Source organism: Hippocampus bargibanti, linkage group LG09 (genome assembly GCF_051943395.1).
Source record: "Hippocampus bargibanti isolate YZ-2025 linkage group LG09, ASM5194339v1, whole genome shotgun sequence".
Lineage (NCBI taxonomy): Eukaryota > Metazoa > Chordata > Actinopteri > Syngnathiformes > Syngnathidae > Hippocampus > Hippocampus bargibanti.
Window position 1 is genome coordinate 2,508,405 of NC_142742.1, and position 20,034 is coordinate 2,528,438.

General features: G+C 41.0%; 1 protein-coding gene across 4 annotated transcripts in view; it reads right to left on the reverse strand.

The window, feature by feature from the left end:
• Positions 1-1,150: 1,150 nt before the first annotated feature.
• Positions 1,151-20,034, reverse strand: part of nin (ninein (GSK3B interacting protein)) — a 32,240-nt gene continuing 13,356 nt past the window's right edge. The window contains exons 11-27 of one of the 4 annotated variants that reach the window (XM_089004639.1): positions 18,949-19,123; positions 18,766-18,876; positions 18,607-18,696; positions 16,496-16,756; positions 14,667-15,628; positions 12,457-14,211; positions 11,516-11,585; positions 10,339-10,506; positions 10,157-10,273; positions 9,967-10,080; positions 8,894-9,040; positions 8,724-8,819; positions 8,518-8,649; positions 7,103-7,195; positions 6,288-6,374; positions 3,498-3,611; positions 1,151-2,585 (exon numbers count right to left, since the gene is read on the reverse strand). In XM_089004639.1, coding sequence (XP_088860765.1) covers positions 2,466-2,585; positions 3,498-3,611; positions 6,288-6,374; positions 7,103-7,195; positions 8,518-8,649; positions 8,724-8,819; positions 8,894-9,040; positions 9,967-10,080; positions 10,157-10,273; positions 10,339-10,506; positions 11,516-11,585; positions 12,457-14,211; positions 14,667-15,628; positions 16,496-16,756; positions 18,607-18,696; positions 18,766-18,876; positions 18,949-19,123 — 4,612 coding nt within the window. In that variant the 3' untranslated portion in view covers positions 1,151-2,465. Of the gene's footprint in view, positions 2,586-3,497; positions 3,612-3,692; positions 4,867-6,287; positions 6,375-7,102; positions 7,196-8,517; positions 8,650-8,723; positions 8,826-8,893; positions 9,041-9,966; positions 10,081-10,156; positions 10,274-10,338; positions 10,507-11,515; positions 11,586-12,456; positions 14,212-14,666; positions 15,629-16,495; positions 16,757-18,606; positions 18,697-18,765; positions 18,877-18,948; positions 19,124-20,034 lie in introns of those variants that run through there. The other 3 variants (XM_089004638.1, XM_089004642.1, XM_089004640.1) reach the window with 3 other exon arrangements.

Sequence of the window (20,034 nt, forward strand, 5' to 3'; positions counted from 1 at the left end):
ATTACCAATTATATTTCCCTATTTAAAAACATGGAAATGCCATAACCAGTTTCACCTAACATGCCATCCCAAAATAAACAGCGTCTAAAACGCACTAAACGTCGCTAACAAAATTAATCATCACCAAAAATACATGTAGACATCTCGACTTCTACCCAATTAAACGTCTCAAAGACCCATCCATTATTTTTACATTGCCCATTTTATTAATCAAAAAACATTGTTGTTTTAATAAAATCATGCAGCAACGACCATTCAAATATAAAGATTTAAAAAACATTTTTCGTTCCAATTTGGAATTCTGCGTTCAAGCTTGTTTATGTATCTATCTAGCTAGCTCTCTAGATACATAGCTGGCCAGCGACCTAGCCAGCTACCTAGCTAATGCTAATTTGCTAATGATCAGGCATAACAAAATAGATAGATAGCGAGCAAGCTACCTAGCTGGCTATCTATTTAGCTATATGGCTGGCTAGCTAGCTAGCTACCTATTAGCAATATACGTAGCTAGCTATTTGTTATCTATTAGCTCTCATTTAACTAGCTAGCTAGCTTTGTATCGATTTGAGAGTTTTGAAAGGCGCTTATAAATGAAATGTGTGATGATGATGATTCTTATTATTATTAGTATTCTTTTTCCCCAACTAAGGATTCTGTTAAAATTACAAATAATAAATGTGGATGGATGCATGGCATAAAGAGCCCGCGATGAGAAGAAAGGTGCGTCAGTGCGGAGCACCAACGCGTATGTGGAGCTGTCGCGGCTTGGAATTGAAGCGTATTTACGTGGGACAGGATATGTGACCCAACCTCTTTTCATTGATGGATGCTACGGCTTCATGTTAGCTTTTAAAACTTAGCTCGTAACAGACATGCACATTTCACCACGACTTCCCTGATCCACTGGTATAAAGGACGCTTAGATCCTCTCTTCTTTCGACTAGAACTTCATACAACAAAGAGGGTGCAGACTGTATTTTCTGTTGTCATATTTGTTTATTTGTTTTTTTAACTACAAGATGGTGCCGCGAGAGTGGCTGCCTTTACAGCAGCTCCTGTATTTTGTTTTTGTTGCTGTGAAATGTAAATTTATCCACTGTAAGACAAATAAAGGCTTGTCTAATCTAATTTAAATAAAGGATCGACACAATTTGAATGTAATATTTTAATTTTGCTGCAGTAACCAACATGGCTGCCGTCTGATGAAAAGCATGTAAAAACAAATGACAAAAATATTGTGTAAAATACATTGGGACAAAATGCCAAAACAAACATAATAATAAGTGTTGTCATGGTGACGTTTGACAAACATGAACATCAGCCAAAAAAGGCAGCTTCACGATTTGGTAGTTATGCACTGGACAGTCAAAAGTGCTTCATTTTTTCTTTCATGTGTCTCTTTTGCCAGAGAATTAGCATGGGAAGATAACCGCTCACAATCATAATGGTACTTTAGATACAAGTGCAATAGATTTAATGGATTGATATAAAAATATAGAATACAAAAAAAAAATACTGCATATTTACTGGATGTGATATTGCCCTTTAGGTCATCACAAAATAATCATGTGTACATTATGCGCACTTAGAGGACAACCGACACCATTTTTTTTTGTTGTTTCCGAACTGACATCAGAAAAACGTTTTATAGCATCTAAAATACCCAAAATGATATTTTTAGTCAAATGAAAAACACCAATAAAAATGACTTAAAGTGTCCCAAAACTGCAACAAAATGAGCTCGGAACTGGGCAGATTCAGAAAGTCCCGCCCCCTTGTTCGTGATGTCACTATTGGTCACACACTGCCTTGCTCCAGAATCAAAACAATGGCTTCAAAGAGTTCAGATTCGGAGAAGATGCTTTCTTGTTACTCATCCAGTTATGAATATGATTCAAATAGTTCTGAAGAGGAAAGCATAAATGTTTGCAATCGATTAAAGAAGTCCTCCCGTATCAATTCGAGCCGTCTGGAGTCCAATGTAGCGCCCAGAAAATGCACTAGATGGCGCAAAAGCTCCATTGGAAATGGGCTAATTTGTCCGCTGGGAATTTGTGTCAACTTACACCTTCTTAATGCGCGTTACCGCAATTGGCTGCGACACACAACGATTCACTATCGCGTTATTTATGTCGTTTTCCTTCTAATTTCACCATCAACACAGTGTTTTCAGACGAAAAAAAATAGCCAAAATGCATTGTGTGTCGCTTTCTCGGTCAGGGGGCGTTCCCTCCGTGACGTCACTTTGGGGATCATCATCAACGCGAAAACAAGACTTCCTGAATATTCAGCGCTAGTCTTAAAATGTAAAATATAGCTATATGCGGTGGAATCTTTGTAAAATGCGCTCAGTAGAAGTCATTTGAAGTGATTTTACAAATTATGGACGCAACTTTTCCGGAGGTGTCGGTTGTCCTTTAAAGTTGGAAGATGTCGAGTGGAGAGGACCACATACACTCTGCCAGTTACTTGGTCCTCTCCGCCGATCTGCGTCGTCGCTCGACGACCTCCAGAGCCTTCAGTAGCTGACCGTTTTCCACGTACAAGTCTCGGATTAGCACATCCGCTCTGGTGTTCTTGTGCACCTGGCAAAAGTCGATCAATGTAAGCATATTGGTAAATTACATTTTTGGGATGATAATCGTCACGAGATTTATAGGAGTTAGCTTCTCATAATACACATAGAACAGTGCAGATGAATTTCTATGCAGCCCCCACCCCAAAAGAGCACTGTGTCTTTAAAAATAAACAGCAACAGTCTGAACCAGAATAAAACGTGCACTTAAACCAACACATGCAACGACAGCCACACGCGCCAACGTTCACTCAACCCGGAAGTAACTCAAATAGATAGAAAGCTAGCTAATATATAGCTAATAGCTAGCCGGCTAGATAGCTAGCCAGATAGATAGCCAATAGCTAGCAAGATAGCTAATATTTAGCCAGCGAGACAGCTAATAGATAGCAAATAGCTAGCTGGATAGCAAATAGCTAGCCAGCTAGGTAATTATTGTTCATGATATCTCATTATATTATTAAAATACAATACAATACATGCTAATTTATATATAGCGCTTTCACAACAGCTGTAACAAAGTGCTTCACATAATAGTCAACACAAAGCAAATAAACACAACAGGAACATATTGTGACACGCGCCAGCATTCACTCAACCCGGAAGTAACTCAAATAGATAGAAAGTTAGCTAATATATAGCTAATAGCCAGCCAGCTAGATAGCTAGCTAGCCAATAGCTAGCTAAATAGCTAATACTTAGCCAGCTAGACATATAATAGATAGCAAATAGATAGCTAGCCAAGTAGCTAGCTAGATAGCAAATAGCTAGCCAGCTAGGATAATTATTGTTCATGATATCTCATTATATTATTAAAATAAATAAAATTTTGAAAGGCGCTTAGAAATGAAATGTATTATTATTATTATTATTATTATTATTATTATTATTATATCACAAATTTGTGAAAAAAGCTTCTGACCTGCTCTTTGAGCTGAGCCACCTTTTCTCTGAGAAGCAACTTGACGTTACGTAGCGATGTCTCGATTTCCTTCATTCGATCCTCCATACGCTCCATGCGACGTTCCGGTTCAACCTGGATATGGAAATATGTAGTCGTCAACAATAATTCTCATTAATGTTATTATTATTATTATTATCATGAAGACTAAATTGGGATCATTTTAAGGAAAAGAAACAACAACAAAAGCAACCTGACCTGTAGTTGCTGGAAACTTTATTCAATTTCATCACATAATGTCTGTTACATTTCAGAAAAAAAAATAATACGAAAAATAAAATAAGAGGTAGGAATTTGTGCGCTCAAAGGATAAAAAAAAAACATAAAATATGAACAAATGATCAATAAACATTGAAGGTCAATGCACCAAAAAGTATTTTGGTATTGTATACTTTTCAGTTGTAGGTTGTAGGTCCGAGTAAAAACGTCGCTCAACGGGTACGTCCGAGTCCGTACCCTAATGTCATATTATTTTGGTAACCATGGCAACTTTGTCAATTTTCCGATAGCAAACCATGAATTAGGCAGGAAAACGTGCAATACAAAAATAAAATATAAAAATCATGAAATCCACCTTAAAAAAAAATGAATAACTTAAATAACGTAGTAATAACTAATAATAAATAATAATAAATAAATAAAACTGAACGCTTGGCTCTCGTGACGGCAAAATATATAAATAAATAGCTCATTAACATTCAAAATCAACTGAGGTGTATGTGAAAGACATAATTTGACAGTTTCTTTTTCTCATCTTGAATACTTCGGGGAAACAATTGTGATACAGCAGCAAAACGTGGGGGGGGGAAAGATAAATAATTATATTTAAAAAAAAAAAAAAAAAATGTATAGCTTGGACATTTGTCAACATCACGTGCAAGTCGAATTTGCATAAAAAGCAAAAAAAAAAAAAATAATGATACAGTTGTGGTAAGTGTGTTACTAAACATTTTGATTGCTTAGCCGAGTCTCGGAAACTTTGTTATGCATGACCATTAGCAAACTAGCATTAGCATAACGCGTTGAAAATGACACCGTTCTCTACGGAGAACCATAGCGTCGAATCAAAAACGACACGAAATATTTTCCAGATTATCTCAATTGAAATTCCAATGGAGTAAACTTTGGCGTCACCTAGCGGCGATTAAAGGAATTTACACGTTCACATATTCGCGCCGTGGTCGACTCTCTTATGAGGACGCCGCCAAAAAAAAAAAAACAAAAGACTAGCGGCCATCTTGAGAGAAAGAAGAAGACAATGGCGTTAAAGTCCGCCCAGGTGCTGGTAGCCTTCCGTGTTGGTGTGAGCGTGCTGTTCCACCGCAGCTCCCTGGGGAGAAAAAGGCAAGGTACACTTCACCACGGCTTCAGCCTCGCTAATCTCAAGTAGTCTTTACTAGTCGGACATTTTGTCTTTTTTACACCGATTGGTACAAAATACATGTATAGTATTTTCCCCTAACCGGAAAGTCACACCCAAACCAAAGCAAGTGAATTACTTTTTCCCATATAAGGAAAGGGCCACGTTGGCTATTTGGCTATCTATTAGCTATTTATTAGCTATCCATTAGCTAGCTGGCTAGCTATTAGCTGTCTAGTTGGCTATCTGGCCATCTATTAGCTATGTATGAACTATCCATTAGCTATCTGTCTAGCTGTAAGCTGTCGGCTATCTGGCTATCTATTAGCTAGCTGGCTAGCTATTAGCTGTCTAGCTGGCTGGCTGTAAACTGTCTAGCTGTTGGCGATCTGACTTTTTTTATTTATTAGCTAACCATTAGCTAGCTCGTTAGCTAGCTTTCTATCTATTTGAGTTACTTCGGTGTTGAGTGAACGCTGACGCGTGTGGCTGCCACTGCTCACCCGCAGAAAAAATATCCTGTGACTGTAAAGTGTCCTTGAGAGTTTTGAAAGGTGCTTATAAATGAAATGTATTATCATTATCATCATCATCATCATCATTATTATTAGTATATAAATCTAAATCAAAGTTTGTACAGGCGCCCCCATTTCAAGCTCAGATAATTCCAGACCCATATAACTTAGGAATTAACTTTTTTTTTCCTGATGAAAGAAGAGAGTCTAACGTTTCTTACGTTCCAACGTTTTCTTTGAATGTTTATGTAGTCCTAAAATTCAATATTGTGTGAGTACTGCAATTTGAGTGAAAATGACAAAAACCCTGGCACTGGAGCGGACACATTTTTTCACATCGTCTGGCAGTGAATGAGTTAACAAGTCGAGCATATTAATTCCCCCCCCTAAATGGGTCACCGTCCATATTTGAATAAGGCTGGAACATAAAAGAATATGGAAAAATTGGAAACATCAAAGTATTACTCCTCTACATGGAGCATAAAAACAACGATAAACAGGGAAGAGATGAAGCTTTGACCACACTAAAAAGAAATCCAAAAAAATAATAAAATAGCAAACAAACAAACATACAATGAATGTGGAGATGGACCTGTGGAACAAGACGAGGACTGCAAAACAGTGAATAGCATTCAAGAAGAACTTCATTTTGACATGGCTACTTTCTTACAAAGCTAATGGAAATTGAGTGAAATGAGGAATACAAAATGGATCCTATTGTAATTTCTACATTTCGACATAACATCCAGCTGATCTCATTACAAGTGACCGCTCAACTAAACACAAGAACATAAAACTTGTGTGAAGTGGTTGTGAAAATACTTCCAAACAGATATCCAAATACCCCACGTTTGTGTCACGTTTGTAGGATCGTACCTGCGCGATGTCGGCGTCTGGACGATGTCCTCTTCCTGTCCTGTGCGGTGATGTCGGCAACAGTCCGGTGAAGTGAACCTGGAATGACTACAAAGGGAAAATAAAAAAAATAATTACAGATGAGTAAACAGCACATAATATATACAGTAAAGTCTCGTTATATCGATATTCAAGGGAGTCCGAAAAAATATCGATATAACCGGGACTATCGATATATCCGATATCGATATAACGAGACTTTACTGTATATAGACCGTATGTATGTCTATCTATTTATTTTTTTAACTATACATAGTTAATTTTATTACATTTGATTGGATTAGCATTTATTTGTCTCACAGTGGAGAAATTTAAATTTCACAGCTGCAAAAACAAAATACAGGAGCTGCTGTAAAGGCAGCCACTCTCGCGGTGCCATCTTGAAGTCAAACACCAAAAACAATAAAATAAACAAATAATGTGACACAACGCAAAAAATAATGTTCTATCTATCTATCTATCTATCTACAGATTACAGATATAGATATGTGGAACTGCGGTGGCTTGGAATTGAAGCGGATTTATATGGGACAATTTCTTTTCGTCACTAGATTTTTTTTTTTTTTTTACTTCAAGATGGTGCCGCCAGAGTGTTGTTTTTCTATTTCTTCCTTTCCTTTCATCTTACGTTCATCACTTTGCTGCTGTGAAATCTAAATTTCTCCACCGCGAGACTAATAAAGGCTAATCCAATCCAATATAAATATACATATAGATAATGTTTTTAATGTTTTTTTTTCCCTGAATGAATAATTTGTAACATGGAAATTGCCAACCTGAAGGAGTTGCGCAGCGAGCCGAGCGATTTCGGCCTTGAGCGCCTCGTTTTCCTCCTGCAGCTGTGTGAGTCCTTCCTTCGCCGCGAGATCCTGGCATTAAAAAGCACCAAGCAATGAGATGATGGGATGGAGCAAAATTTAACAGAACATCTTTTAAATTAACTCATTCAATGCCATTCACAAATTTATTCAGGAATTGAAAATATGACGGAGAGCGCCATTCCTGTTGTTTGGGAGCTGATAAAGCACTGGCTATGGCCTCTGGTAATGTTTTTTTTTCCACAAAGGGTTAGCATTTCCCTTTTTTCCATGTTAGCGCTTTTACTCCAGCTTCAGCTGTTGTTATAGCGCTATATAAACCAATATGTACGTATTGCATTGTATTTTGGACAGCTGCTGTTATTTATAATAATAATAATCATCTCTCAAGGTCACAGGATATGTTTTTTCTGTGGGTCAGCAGCGGCAGTCACGCGCGCCGGCATTCACTCAACCCGGAAACTAGCTAATAGCTAGTGATATCTAGCTATCTATACAGCTATCTATACATATAGCGAATAGCTAGCCGGCTAGATAACCAGCTAATTAGTCAGATAGCTAATAGGCAGCAAATAGATAGCTAGCAAGCATGCTCGTTAGTTAGCTAATAATAATAATATATTTCATTTATAAGCGCTTTTCAAAACTCTCAGGTCACTTTATAGTCACAGGATTTTTTTCAGTGGGTGAGCAGCGGCAGCCACATGCGCCAGCGTTCACTCAACCTGGAATAACTCGAATAGATAGAAAGTTATCTAGCTGGCTACTGGATAACTCGTAGATAGCTAGCTAGCTAGATAACTAATAGATAGCTAATAGTTAGCAAATAGATAGCTTATTAGATAGCCAGCCAGCTAGATAGCAAGAATAGCTAGCCAATAAATAAATAAATAGACACCAAATAGCTAGCTAACTAGCCAGCTAGATCGATAGCAAATAGATAGCTAGTTAGGTAGCTAGCCAGCTAGCAAATAAATAAATAAATAAATAAATAAATACATAGACAGCAAATAGCTAGCTAACTAACCAGCTAGATAGTTAGATAGCTAATAGACAGCAAATAGCTAGGTAGCTAGATAGCCAGCTAGTTATATAAGCATTTCAAGCTCATATAACTCCAGACCCATATAATTAAGTAATTACCTCATTTTTTTGCTGATGAAAGAAGAGCGTCTAAGGTTTCTTACACTGCATTGAATGTTTACGTAGTCCTAAAACTCAATATTCTGTGGGTCCTGGATTTCGAGTGACAATGACAAAAACCCTGGCACTGAAGTGGACACATTTTTGCACATGTCCGGCAGTAAATGAGTTAAGTAGGATGGAAGGGATAAAGGATGGAAAATTTGCCAGAAAAAAAAGTGCGTTGATACCTTGATGAGCAGCTTCTGAGCATCCACTTCCTGCTTGAGACAGGCGTTCTCCTTCTGCAAGGCTTTGAGCAGCATCGCTTGGTTGGTTCTGCGCTGCTGCTGCTGCTGCTGCTTCAGGAACAGAATCCCGTACTGCGCCAAGTCACAAGAATGTTACGTTCACTCCTAGTCGCAGGATCCAAGCGTTTCTAGTTGGGACTCGAAACCTTGTCAGCTTGTTCTTTCGACTGTAGCGTGCCATCTCTGAAGAGCTTCCTGGTTGGACTTTGGATGGACGAGTCGTGCAAAGCCAGCTCCAAAATCTGATTCTTGCGGAGGATACATTTGTAAATACAAAAAGGTGCCGTCAGTGGACAGTCAGTCCAACGAGTCTTACCTTATCGGCGGCGTTTTGAAGCTGTTTGCGCAGGATGGCAACTTCCTGGCGGAGGGAATCCCGGTCCTGTTGGGTGATGCGCAGATCCGACCGTAGGCAAGCCTTCTGATGACTCACCGCCTGAAGGGTGTCATCCATGGTCTTCACCTGTGGAAAAAGACAAGTGTGGAAAGGGAAGTGTCAGGGATGTTCGATCGGACACTGTGGACAAAGACTCCACCCCGGAAAGATTGTCTTTTTACTGCCGGCAGGAGACGCAGCCATTCATGACAGACGCCTGAATTCTGCAGCCCTCTGCCAAGCTATTTATTGAGAGTAGATGCAAATTAAAGTGATACATTAGTAAAACATACTTTTCTTGATTAGAATACCACACCGCTTGAGTTCGAAGCACGGACAGCTGTAAGCAATAAAACATTGTCTCTTCCATGAACTGATACATTTGTAACCTGGCTAATGAGCTCTTCCCGTGAAGGAGTTTCAAGTCTTAAATTAGTCCTGTGATAAGGAGTTTCCCAAGTCCTAAATTCTGTCCAAGGCCAGACCTCCTAGTTCACAGGTGTCAAAGTCAAGGCCCGCGGGCCAAATCCGGCCCGCCACATCATTTTTTTCGGCCCGCGAAAGCAAATCAAACTTGTTAAATTCCATGATGATTGCTAAAATCTGAGCCAAAATGTCATATTTTTCGATGTCAACCACAATAAAAGTCATTATTCTTGACTTCAGATTTGAAAACGAGTTCATTAATTTGCTGTGTGCTCTATATGTAATATTTGAAGGGATTTAAACATTCTAATGGCTTCTCCAAATTCATAAACGGCCCTCGAGAGGAAACCATAACTACAATGTGGCCCGCGGCAAAAAATGACTTTGACACCCCTGTCCTAGATTGAGATGACAATTTAACAAGCTGTGTCTGTTGACCTCAGATTGACCCCGGGTTGTCTGTACTTCAATTGTGTATTTTAGTCACACATGTTGACTAAGCATATAACAGCATGAAACTTTTAAATATGATAACTTCATATTCTCTATCAGGAAGTCAGAAAAAAAGGAAGCCAAAAAGACCTTACCTTCTCCTGGAATTTAGCTAGCTGTTTGCGAAGACCTCGAGTCTCCTTGACCGCATCTTTCCGGCCTTCGGTCAGATGGCTGAGATGATTCTCCATTGAATCTGCTTCCATCAACTGCGCACAAAAAGGGCGAGAAACCGCACGTTTGCGTTAGAAAGAAGACAGGAGGTCTTCAACTGGACGGTTTTACCTTCTCCTCGAGGTCAGACACCCGCTGGGCCAGCTCGGCGTTTCTGTCCTCCAGCCTGGTCGCGTCCTTCACAGCTTTGGTTAATTCGGCCTCCAGAGCGCGCACGCAAGCCGCTAGCTAACAACGCAAGACGGCTGTTAACAAATCCGCCGTGTCGCTACGGCGACCGCAAGCTAGCTCACCTCTTTTTTCTCCTCGACGGTCAGCGCCTCCTGGTTTTCGTCGTCTTTTATCAGCTCGGCCAGCTGCCGCTTGAGCTCGTCCACGTCGGCCAGGCTGCGGGCATTCTTCTCAGCCAGCGTCCCGTTCTGGTTGTGGAGTCGCCGGCTTTGCGAGCGAAGGTCAAACACCTGAAATGCGTCGTCAGTGAAAATGTGCAACAAATGACTGAAAAATCTAGAAAGCAACTATTACAGTGATACCTCGGCTTACGAACTTAATTGGTTCCCAGAAATTGTGTGTAAGGCTAAAGGTGTGTCTTCCAAACATTAATTTCCCATAGGAAACCATTAAAATGAGAATAATCAGTTCCCAGGTCCCTATAAAACACAATTTTCAACTAAATAAGCATTAAAACTACACACAATATACCTTATTTTATGTATAATAAATGTGCTATGGTATTGTAATGAAAGAAATAAACTGTACAGTATAATAAAGTCGTTTTATTTACCTTTGTGATGGTCGTTGATGGCTTGATGGAATGAATAGCTTTTTGCATAAAGTGTCTCAAGGAGCTTTGGGTTGTACATCTTCGAAGTTGTGATATTGCAACAGATGCAGGAAGACACACTAGAAACTTCATAAATAGCTGGTTCACTTGCTTGTAAGTTTTTTTTAAATTGTACAGATGGCTTGTGCGGGTTACTTGTGGAGCCTGATTGATGGGATATTTTAACCTTCCAGTCTACACTCTGCCTTTGAACTATCAATAAAGTTGAAACGAGTCCAAATTTTACTGTGATTTCTATCCATTTTCTCACCATTTCGCTTTTTTTTTTTCACTTTTGTTTTTTGTTTCAAGCTCTGTCGTCTCCCTTTCGTGTGTATGTGTTTATGTTTCTTTAACCCCTCTCTCCCTGCGTGTGTCCTGCTGCGTGTGTCCCCCTCCCTCCTCTACCATGAATCTTGACCAATCACATACGGCTTTAACCGAAGACTGGGGGCGGGGAAAAGAGGGGGAAAAAAGCCGGCTCATTCGCGAATGACACATCACTCATTGTGGCGCTGTGTGTGTTTCCCAAAAAATAGTTCATATGCCAAGATTATATTCTCGCGAATGTAACGTTCGTAAGGCGAAAAGTTCGTTAGCTAAAGCCTTCGTAAACTTAGGTATCACTGTATAAGCACCCATCTCACCTCCTTGTTGAGATTTTCTGCCAGCTTTTCTGCGGCAGCTTTGCTCTGGTTGAGCTGCTCCGCTTGATGTCTGGAAATGGATCATGAGATATATATTAAATTCCAATCTACAGAAAAGTTTTCAGGATTCAGGGACACCCTAAAGGGGACGGTTACAATCCTGAAAGCAATTAAACATAACTTGTCATAATTATTTTATTTATTTTTTTGGGGGGGGAACCAAATGTATATTTGCGGCTAAAAAAAAATCAAAATGTACACAAATTAATATAGTTTTAGAATTTTAAACGCCATAGTCTTAATTTTAAAAGGAAAAAAGAAATAGTTGTAATCACATGCAAAAAGAAGTTAGTCAAGAAAATAAAAGTCCGAATCAGAAATTAAATTCAGTTCTTTTTGAAATGAAAAATATAAATCTACAAAATTCAAAAATAACTGAATTTTCAGAATATTCAGGCTTTTGTTTTGGGGAATTCATTCTTAAATATAATAAAAATTTAAAAGTAATTATTTGAAAGTCACAAAATAATAAACTTAAAATTCTACGAAAGTGGTGGGATTTGTTTGTGGTATTAGCATGCCAGTCATGCCCCCCCCTCCCCCCCAAAAAAAAAATATGCATCATAATTTATTGGGCATTAACTTGGCGACCCCAGTGGATCCAGAGACCCCCATTTGAAACTCACAGATCTGCCAATGTAAATCAGAAATCCACAAAACTCCGAATTTACACAAAAGATTTAGCGATACTGCCGCAGAAACCAGTCCAATCGTTGTTTCGGTTCTTGGCACTTTGTTTCCGTCCAGTAGGGGGCAGCACCGCCGTAACACACGTGAGGATTTAGGAGAAGTTTGGGTTCTAGTCACAGGGAATGACGAGGGTAAAGGTCGAGCCACAGAACTAATCTGGGGACAAGGTTCCAAGGTGGTCTCCACATTACCTATCGGCCCATGTGTTGTCATTCGTGGCTTGTGGCTCTGAGATCCCTTGGTGAAGGATGTCCTGCACGGGCGACGACTTCGAAATTCTGCTCTGGGGGAAAGCTCGATCCAGGGTGAACAACTCAGAGACCTTACAGTCGCCTGTGAGACAAATCCGTTCATCTCTCAGGCCACTTTGCAGTCTCCAAATCTTCAGTTTGAGGTCGGTGTTTTGCCCCTTCATGGTGGCGTTCTGGCACAGGCAATCTTCGTAACGATCTTGAAGCTCCTTCAGCTCGGAGACCTTTATCTGCAGCGCCTTGATGTGCTCCAACAGCAGGAACATTTTGACTTTGAGGCTGTAGTTTTCCTCCAGATATTCGTGGCCTGTTTGAATCTTCTTGTTGCTGTGCTCCAAAAGACTCTGAAGGAGTTCGGTCTTCTGCTGGAGTAACAGGATTTTCTCCTGAAGGAGAACAACCTCTTCTCTGCTTTGCCGGTATGAAGATTGCAATTCGAAAAGAGTCCAATCCTTTGACTGCTGGCCGTTTGAACCACGTTCATCTTTGGTGTCATCTAGAAATGGTTCACAAGGATCCACGAAGACCAAAGAACCAAAAGCGGTCTCTGTATCAAACTGATCCTGGTCTGAGGGGTTTTCCATGGTAGAGGTAGGTACATCTTCACATCCATTTTCGTCTTTGTGGTCAACCAAAGCTCCACAGTGCTCAACGTACGAGATAAGATCATAGGGGTCGTCATTCGGTGGCTCAAAGTTTAATGTCTCCAGGTCATTAGAACCTTTGCCAAGGCCAGTTGTGTTCAGAGTCCATGAGATATGGAGGTCTTGGTTCTCACTTGCAACCATCTTCAGTTGCGGCACGTCTTTGTCTAGCTCACTTCTTTGGCTGCGTTCCTTTTCCAGATCTTCCTCACTGAAGGAATTTTCAGGAATTGATTCCGTAGAAGGTTCTACTTTCTTAGACTTGACTGCGACCACATCCAGGGTTCGGCTTTCCTTCAATTTCTCCTCCAGGAGAGCCACCTGTGCCCGAAGCTCGGCCCTGTCCCTTTCAAAGTCATCCACAGCCTGTTTGAGAAGAATCTCGACGTCCTCGATCCGTAGCTTTAAATCGTCACGCTCTGTGAGGAGCAAAATCCTCTCTGTGGTCTGTTGACGGGATACCGAAAGCAACTCTTCGTATTGACCCTCCAGCTGGGTGTAGGTGCTCTGGAATTCCTCTCTCTCCTGTCGAAAATCTTCTACCGCCTGGCTGAGCAGGATTTCGGCATCTTTGGTTGTCTTATCGGAGTGAGCGAGAAGATCATCCCTGGCCCGAAGACTCTCCTGAAGTTGGTTGCGCAGATCATTCAGCTGATGACTTAGTGCCAATTCTTTGGTCTGGGCTACCATGGCGTTGCTCTCCACCAGGTCTTGCAACTGCTGGTTCTTTGTCGCCATTGCTTGAATGACTTCTTTGTGAATGTTCTCCAACTCAAGCCGTTCTTCTGCCCATTCCCGGTTAAGTTTCTCCGTTCCTTCTTGCATCTTCGTCTGCCATTCTTCAGCACTTTGTAGCGCTCTCCCTAACTGCTCCTCCCAGCTGAGCTTCTGCTCAGCGTGGTTCTCCGAAAGCACCCTCAACTCACTCCGATAGTACCGTTCCAGATTCAGAACGTCCGACTGAAAGCGTGCGGTGGCGGATTCTTGGTCACCCGTGAAACGATCTTCGACTTGCTTGATTTTCTCGGTGAAGCTCACCTCTGTCTGTTGCCTGGACATGGTTATGTAGTCAGTGTAAAAGCAGAAGACAATTTTTGAAAGGGTAGGAGGGGCGACATGGCTTTGTCATTGGGATTTTGTTTACGTTTTAAGATAAGGACGGGAAGTGTCAAGTCCAATTTCAGGAGAGTGGATACATTTTTGGGGGGGTGGTTTCGACACAAGTACACCAAGCGCATTGTTTTCATAATAGCTCGCAGTCACTCTCACAAAGTGTTACGGTCTTCTCATATCATTCGAGTCTCAAGCCGTTTTAGGTAGAAAGGTTGCATTGGTAATCATGAAAAGAGGGCACAAAATATCGACGCCCAAGGTACGGTGACATGAATTTGCATAGGACTTAGCTCGGAAGTAAAAAAAATCATCAAACTAGCCTCAAAACGTACTTGGGGGAGCGTCATAAACAAACGTCTCCCCCTACATAAGTTCCTCGCCTCGTTTCCTTACCTCTCCTGAGCGATGTCGCCCCGTAACTTATCCAGCATTTCACCCAGCGTATTCCTTTCTTCCCCATGTTGGACGGACATCTCCCGCAGAGTCTCCAGAGTCTTCTCCAGCTCCTCCTTCTCGGCCTCGTGCTTCTCCCGTTCCTCCTCCAGTCTTTCCTGGAGCATGCCTTCATAGTCCTCTTCCAGTTGTAGCCTCTCCTCCTCCCACTCCCGCTTGAGCTTGGCCTCCCGCTGCTCGTGGTGTTCTTGAACATGAAGCTTGTCACATTCCCAACGCTCCTGGAGCTGCTTCTCCTTGTCCTCCTGGTCCTTGACCAGCCTCAGCATGGCCTCCTCCAGTAGTGCCTGCAGGGACTCGTTGTTCTGCGCGTCCTGTTGAGCTTTCTGCCTCTGCCATTCCTCGGTCAACCTTTTCACAGTCCGGTCGTGTTCCTCCTCCAAGATGGACCTCGCCTCTTTGAGTCTGGCTGTCAGTTCCTCCTCATGTGACTGCCTCATTTGCTCCTTTTCCTTTTCCAAACAATCCATCCAGCTCTTCTCCAATTCATCCTTCTCTTCCTGGCGTTTCTTCTCCCAGTCCCGCAATCTAGTTTCCAACTCTTCCATGTTCTTCTCTTGCAGACCTTTTACCAGACTGGCGTGTTGGTTTCGGAGCTCCTCCATCTCAACGCAAAGGTCTTCCTTTCTCTCTTGGATGTTCCTCAGCTGCTCCTCCCTTTCCGCCACGATGCCTTCTGCCCCAAGGAGCTGCCGCCGAAGGGTGCTCATCTCCTCACGCGTACCCTCCTCCAAGCGCGTCCGCTCTAGTTCTGCCAGCTCAAGATGGTTCTGGAGCTCCTGCTCCCGTGAACGAATATTTGCCAGCTCCTCCCTCGATGCCTGGAACTCTTGTTGATGCTGGTGGACCAGTGCAGTCATCTGGATCTCGTGTTGTTCAACCGTAGCGTTGAATTCAATGATCTGCATCAAGGGATAAAAATATGAAATGAGAATAGGTATGACGTGGAACTTTGTTTTACGCAGTTTCACTGTATATTGACAATATAATAATAATAATAACAACAGCCAGCCAGCTATTAGATAGCCAGCCAGCCAATAGATAGCCAGCTAGGTAGCTAGCTAGATAGCAAATACAGTAAAGTCTCGTTATATCGATATTCAAGGGAGTCCGAAAAAATATCGATATAACCGGGACTATCGATATATCCGACCCTGTTTGCATGTAATTTTCTCCGTGCGTGCATAGAAATAGTATCGATATAACCGGGACTATCGATATATCCCATATCGATATAACGAGACTTTACTGTATATTTCATGTTTATGTATGTATATTACATACAAATTTTCCAATGCAGAGGAAAGTTTTTTAGATTTGTTAAAATAAATACATTGTAAAAAATGAGCACAGAAATAAACACAAATAAATAAATACATAAATATATAAATCTATAATTAAAAACAACAAATAAATAAATGCCTAAATATATAAATCCATTAAAAAATAATAAATCCATAATAAATAAATATCTAAATGCCTAAATATATAAATAAAAAACAAACAAATAAATACACAAATAAATGCCAATATATAAATTCTTAAATAAATAAATAAATAAATCCATAAATAATAAATAAATATATAAATCCATACATAATAAATAAATGTAGAAATCCATAAAGAAAGAAATAAACCCATAAATAAATAAACAAATAGATAAATAAACAAATAGATAAATAGATAAACAAATAAACAGATAAACAGATAAATAAATAAATAAATAGCATATTTCGGGAATGAGCCATGAAACAATTAGGTGGACTTACTTTGCTCTCCAATTGGTTCCTCAAGTCATCCATTTGGCGCAAATGCTCCTCCTTTTGCTGCTCCAGCATCATCTCCACCTCCAGACTCATACTGATAAAAGGATGCACATCCTCGGAACCGAGGCCCGGATCAGATTCCACGCCGGGGCTTTTGCTCTCTAATTCCTCTAAGAGAGGCTGGGTGCAGCGCTGATGAGTTCGGCCCGTGCTGTGAAAATCCTGAAGCTGGGATTGAAGCTCATCCACACGATCTTGCAATTCCTGGCCAGATAATCAAACGGTACAGTTTTAGAAAGGGTTCATGGCGGGCTTCATGACAAGTTGCGTCCATAATTTGTAAAATCACTTCAAATGACGTCTACTGAGCGCATTTTAGATTCCACTTTTAGCTATATTTTACCTTTTAAAGGACAACCGACAAAGGAAAATGACATAATGCGATGGAGAATCGTTGTGTGTCGCAGCCAATTGCGGTAACATGCATAAAGAAGGTGTAAGTTGACACAAATTCCCAGCGGACAAATCAGCGGAGCTTGTGCGCCATCTTGTGCATTTTCTGGCCGCTACATTGGAGTCCAGACGGCTGGAATTGATACGGAAGGACTTCTTGAATCGATTGCAAACATTTATGCTTTCCTCTTCAGAACGATTTGAATGTGATGAATAATCACTGGATGAGTAACAAGAAAGCATCTTCTCCGAATCTGAACTCTCTGGAGTCATTGTTTTGATTCTGGAGCGAGGCAGTTTGTGAAGGAGTATCCTGGTGTGACGTCACGAACAACGGGGCGGGACTTTCTGATTCTGCCCAGTTCCGAGCTCATTTTGTGTCAGTTTTGGGACACTTTTAAGTCATTTTTATTGGTGTTTTGCATTTGACTAAAAATATCACTCTGCGTGTTTTGGGTATTTTAGATGCTATAAAACGTTTTTTTTTATGTCAGTTAAGAAACAAAAAGTGATGTCGGTTGTCCTTTAAGTGATACATTAGTAAAACATAGTCTTCTTGATTTGAATACCACGCCCCTGGACGTCCCAAGCCCCAACAACTATAAACAATAGAATGTAGACATTTTAATAGGTTGTCCTAAATTAGTCCAAGGCCAGATCTCCTACGTGAAGATGACAGTTTAACAGGTTGTGTCTGTTCATCTCAGATTGACTTCAGATTTTCTGTGCTTGCAATGTGGGCCTTGTGTTTGGCGGCATGAAACATTTAAATACGCTAACTTCGATTCTGTCTATTCTCTATCAATGGGAACGTTGACGGGAGCAGACAAACGCTGGTTATTTCAGTCGGAAAAAAATAATACATTGAAAAATAGACATCGGTATGCTCCCTTTTATTACAGTCATGGCTCTAAATACAGGTAACATCCAATTTACGACCAGCTCGACTTACGACCACCCGTACTTACGACCACGACCTCCAGACCCCATTTTTAAAATTTGAATTCTACACCTGGCACTGCAACGGGCTACATGTACGACAATTTTGGCCAGACAGCTAGCTAGCATTTCACTCTCGCAAAGCAATCGACCCTGTGGTGGCACCAGAGGTGCGAGGGGTTTGCGAGTCATTTAGCCTTCGAGTCTCTAAACAACATTTTGAATGGATTTCGACTTACGACCATTTTGACTTACGACCGTTTGGTCGGAACGGAAATCGGTCGTAAGTCCCATGTTACCTGTATTGCAGGGGTGTCAAAGTCATTTTTTGCCGCGGGCCACATTGTAGTTATGGTTTCCTCTCGACGGCCGTTATGAATTTGGGGAACCCATTACAATGTTTAAATCCCTTCAAATATTACATATAGAGCACACAGCAAATTAATGAATAAGTCGTTTTCAAATCTGAAGTCAAGAATAATGACTTTTATTGTGGTTGACATCCAAAAATATGAAATTTTGGCTCAGATTTTAGCAATCATCATGGAATTTAACAAGTTTGATTTGCTTTTGCGGGCCGAAAAAAAATGATGTGGCGGGCCGGATTTGGCCCGCGGGCCTTGACTTTGACACCGTATTGGGACATTGATGCTTCTCTTTTTTTTGGGAGGGGCTCCAAATCATCACGATGAAATAATAGTCGAAAGACAAGGTTTATTTACCCTGCACTGCGCTTCGTAGCCCAGTCGCAACTGCTTCATGCGTTCCTCCTCCAGGAAGAAGTCAGCACTACCAGGGTCCACGTCCCCAAACTAAACATCGCGGGCAAAACACGAATTTAGTCGAATTGATTGGAAACGTTCAAAATGCTCTCATCTTACCTTCTCTTTCATCACGTTATCCAAACGTGTTTGTAGTTTTGTCACTTGGCTTTGAGCTTTGGTCAATTGTTCGCCGCAGTCCAGCAAGTCCATCTCCAGACGTCTGTTTTCCTTTCAAAACCACAGGATAACATTCTTTCAAGCCCCCTACGGTGTGAAATACGGCAAATTTGTGTAACCTACCTTGACGGACATGGAGAGGTGGTCCCGAAGGAACGACTCGTCCTGCTTTATCTTCTCCACCTCGGCCTCCAGTTGCTCACGTTGATGCGCCGCCTGTTGGCGGATCAGGTCCGTCTCCTTCATCAGTTCTGAGCGCACTGACGCTAGTTTTTCTTGATGCAGCTCCTCCAGCTTCCTGCGCAATGTCCACACGCCATTCAAGTAGTGTAACAATTTATACGAACACTTTAATTAACCCTTTATAGGACAACCCGATGCCTCCGGACAAGTTGTGTCCATAATTTGTAAAATTACTTCTACCGAGCGTATTTTACAAAGATTCCACGGCATATAGCTATATTTTACGTTTTAAGACTCGCGCTGAATATTCAGGAAGTCTTGTTTTCGAGTTGATGACGATCCCCACGTGACATCACTGAAGGAACGCCCCTGACCGAGAAAGCGACACACAATGCATTTTGGGTACTTTGTTTGGTCTGAAAACTTCGTGTTGATCCGTTTTGATGGCGAAATTAGAAGGAAAACACATAAATAACGCGATGGTGAATCATTGTGTGTTGCACCAAGACTACTATTTGATACTAGTTCCCAGCAGACAAATCAGCCCATTTCCAACGGAGCTTGGGCGCCATCTTGTGCATTTTCTGGGACGCTACATTGCACTCCAGATGCCTCAAAATGACACAGAAGGACTTCTTTAATTGATTGCAAACATTTATGCTTTCCTCTTCAGAACTATTTGAATCATAATCATAAATGGATGAGTAACAAGAAAGCATTTTTTTCCGAATCTGAAGCCATTGTTTTGATTCTAGAGCAAGGAAAGACGTCCTGGCGTGATGTCACGAACAAGGGGGCGGGACCTTCTGAAACTCGGCACCTCCGAGGTCATTTTTAAGTAGTTTTGGGACACTTTAACTCATTTTTATTGGTGTTTTGCATTTGACTAAAAATATCAGCCGGCGTATTTTGGGTATTTTAGATGCTATTAAACGTTTTTCTGATGTCAGTTAGGAAACAAAAAAATGGTGTCGGTTGTCCTTTAATGTACCCTGGAACTTCATAAAGTGAGAAGATGTCGAGCCA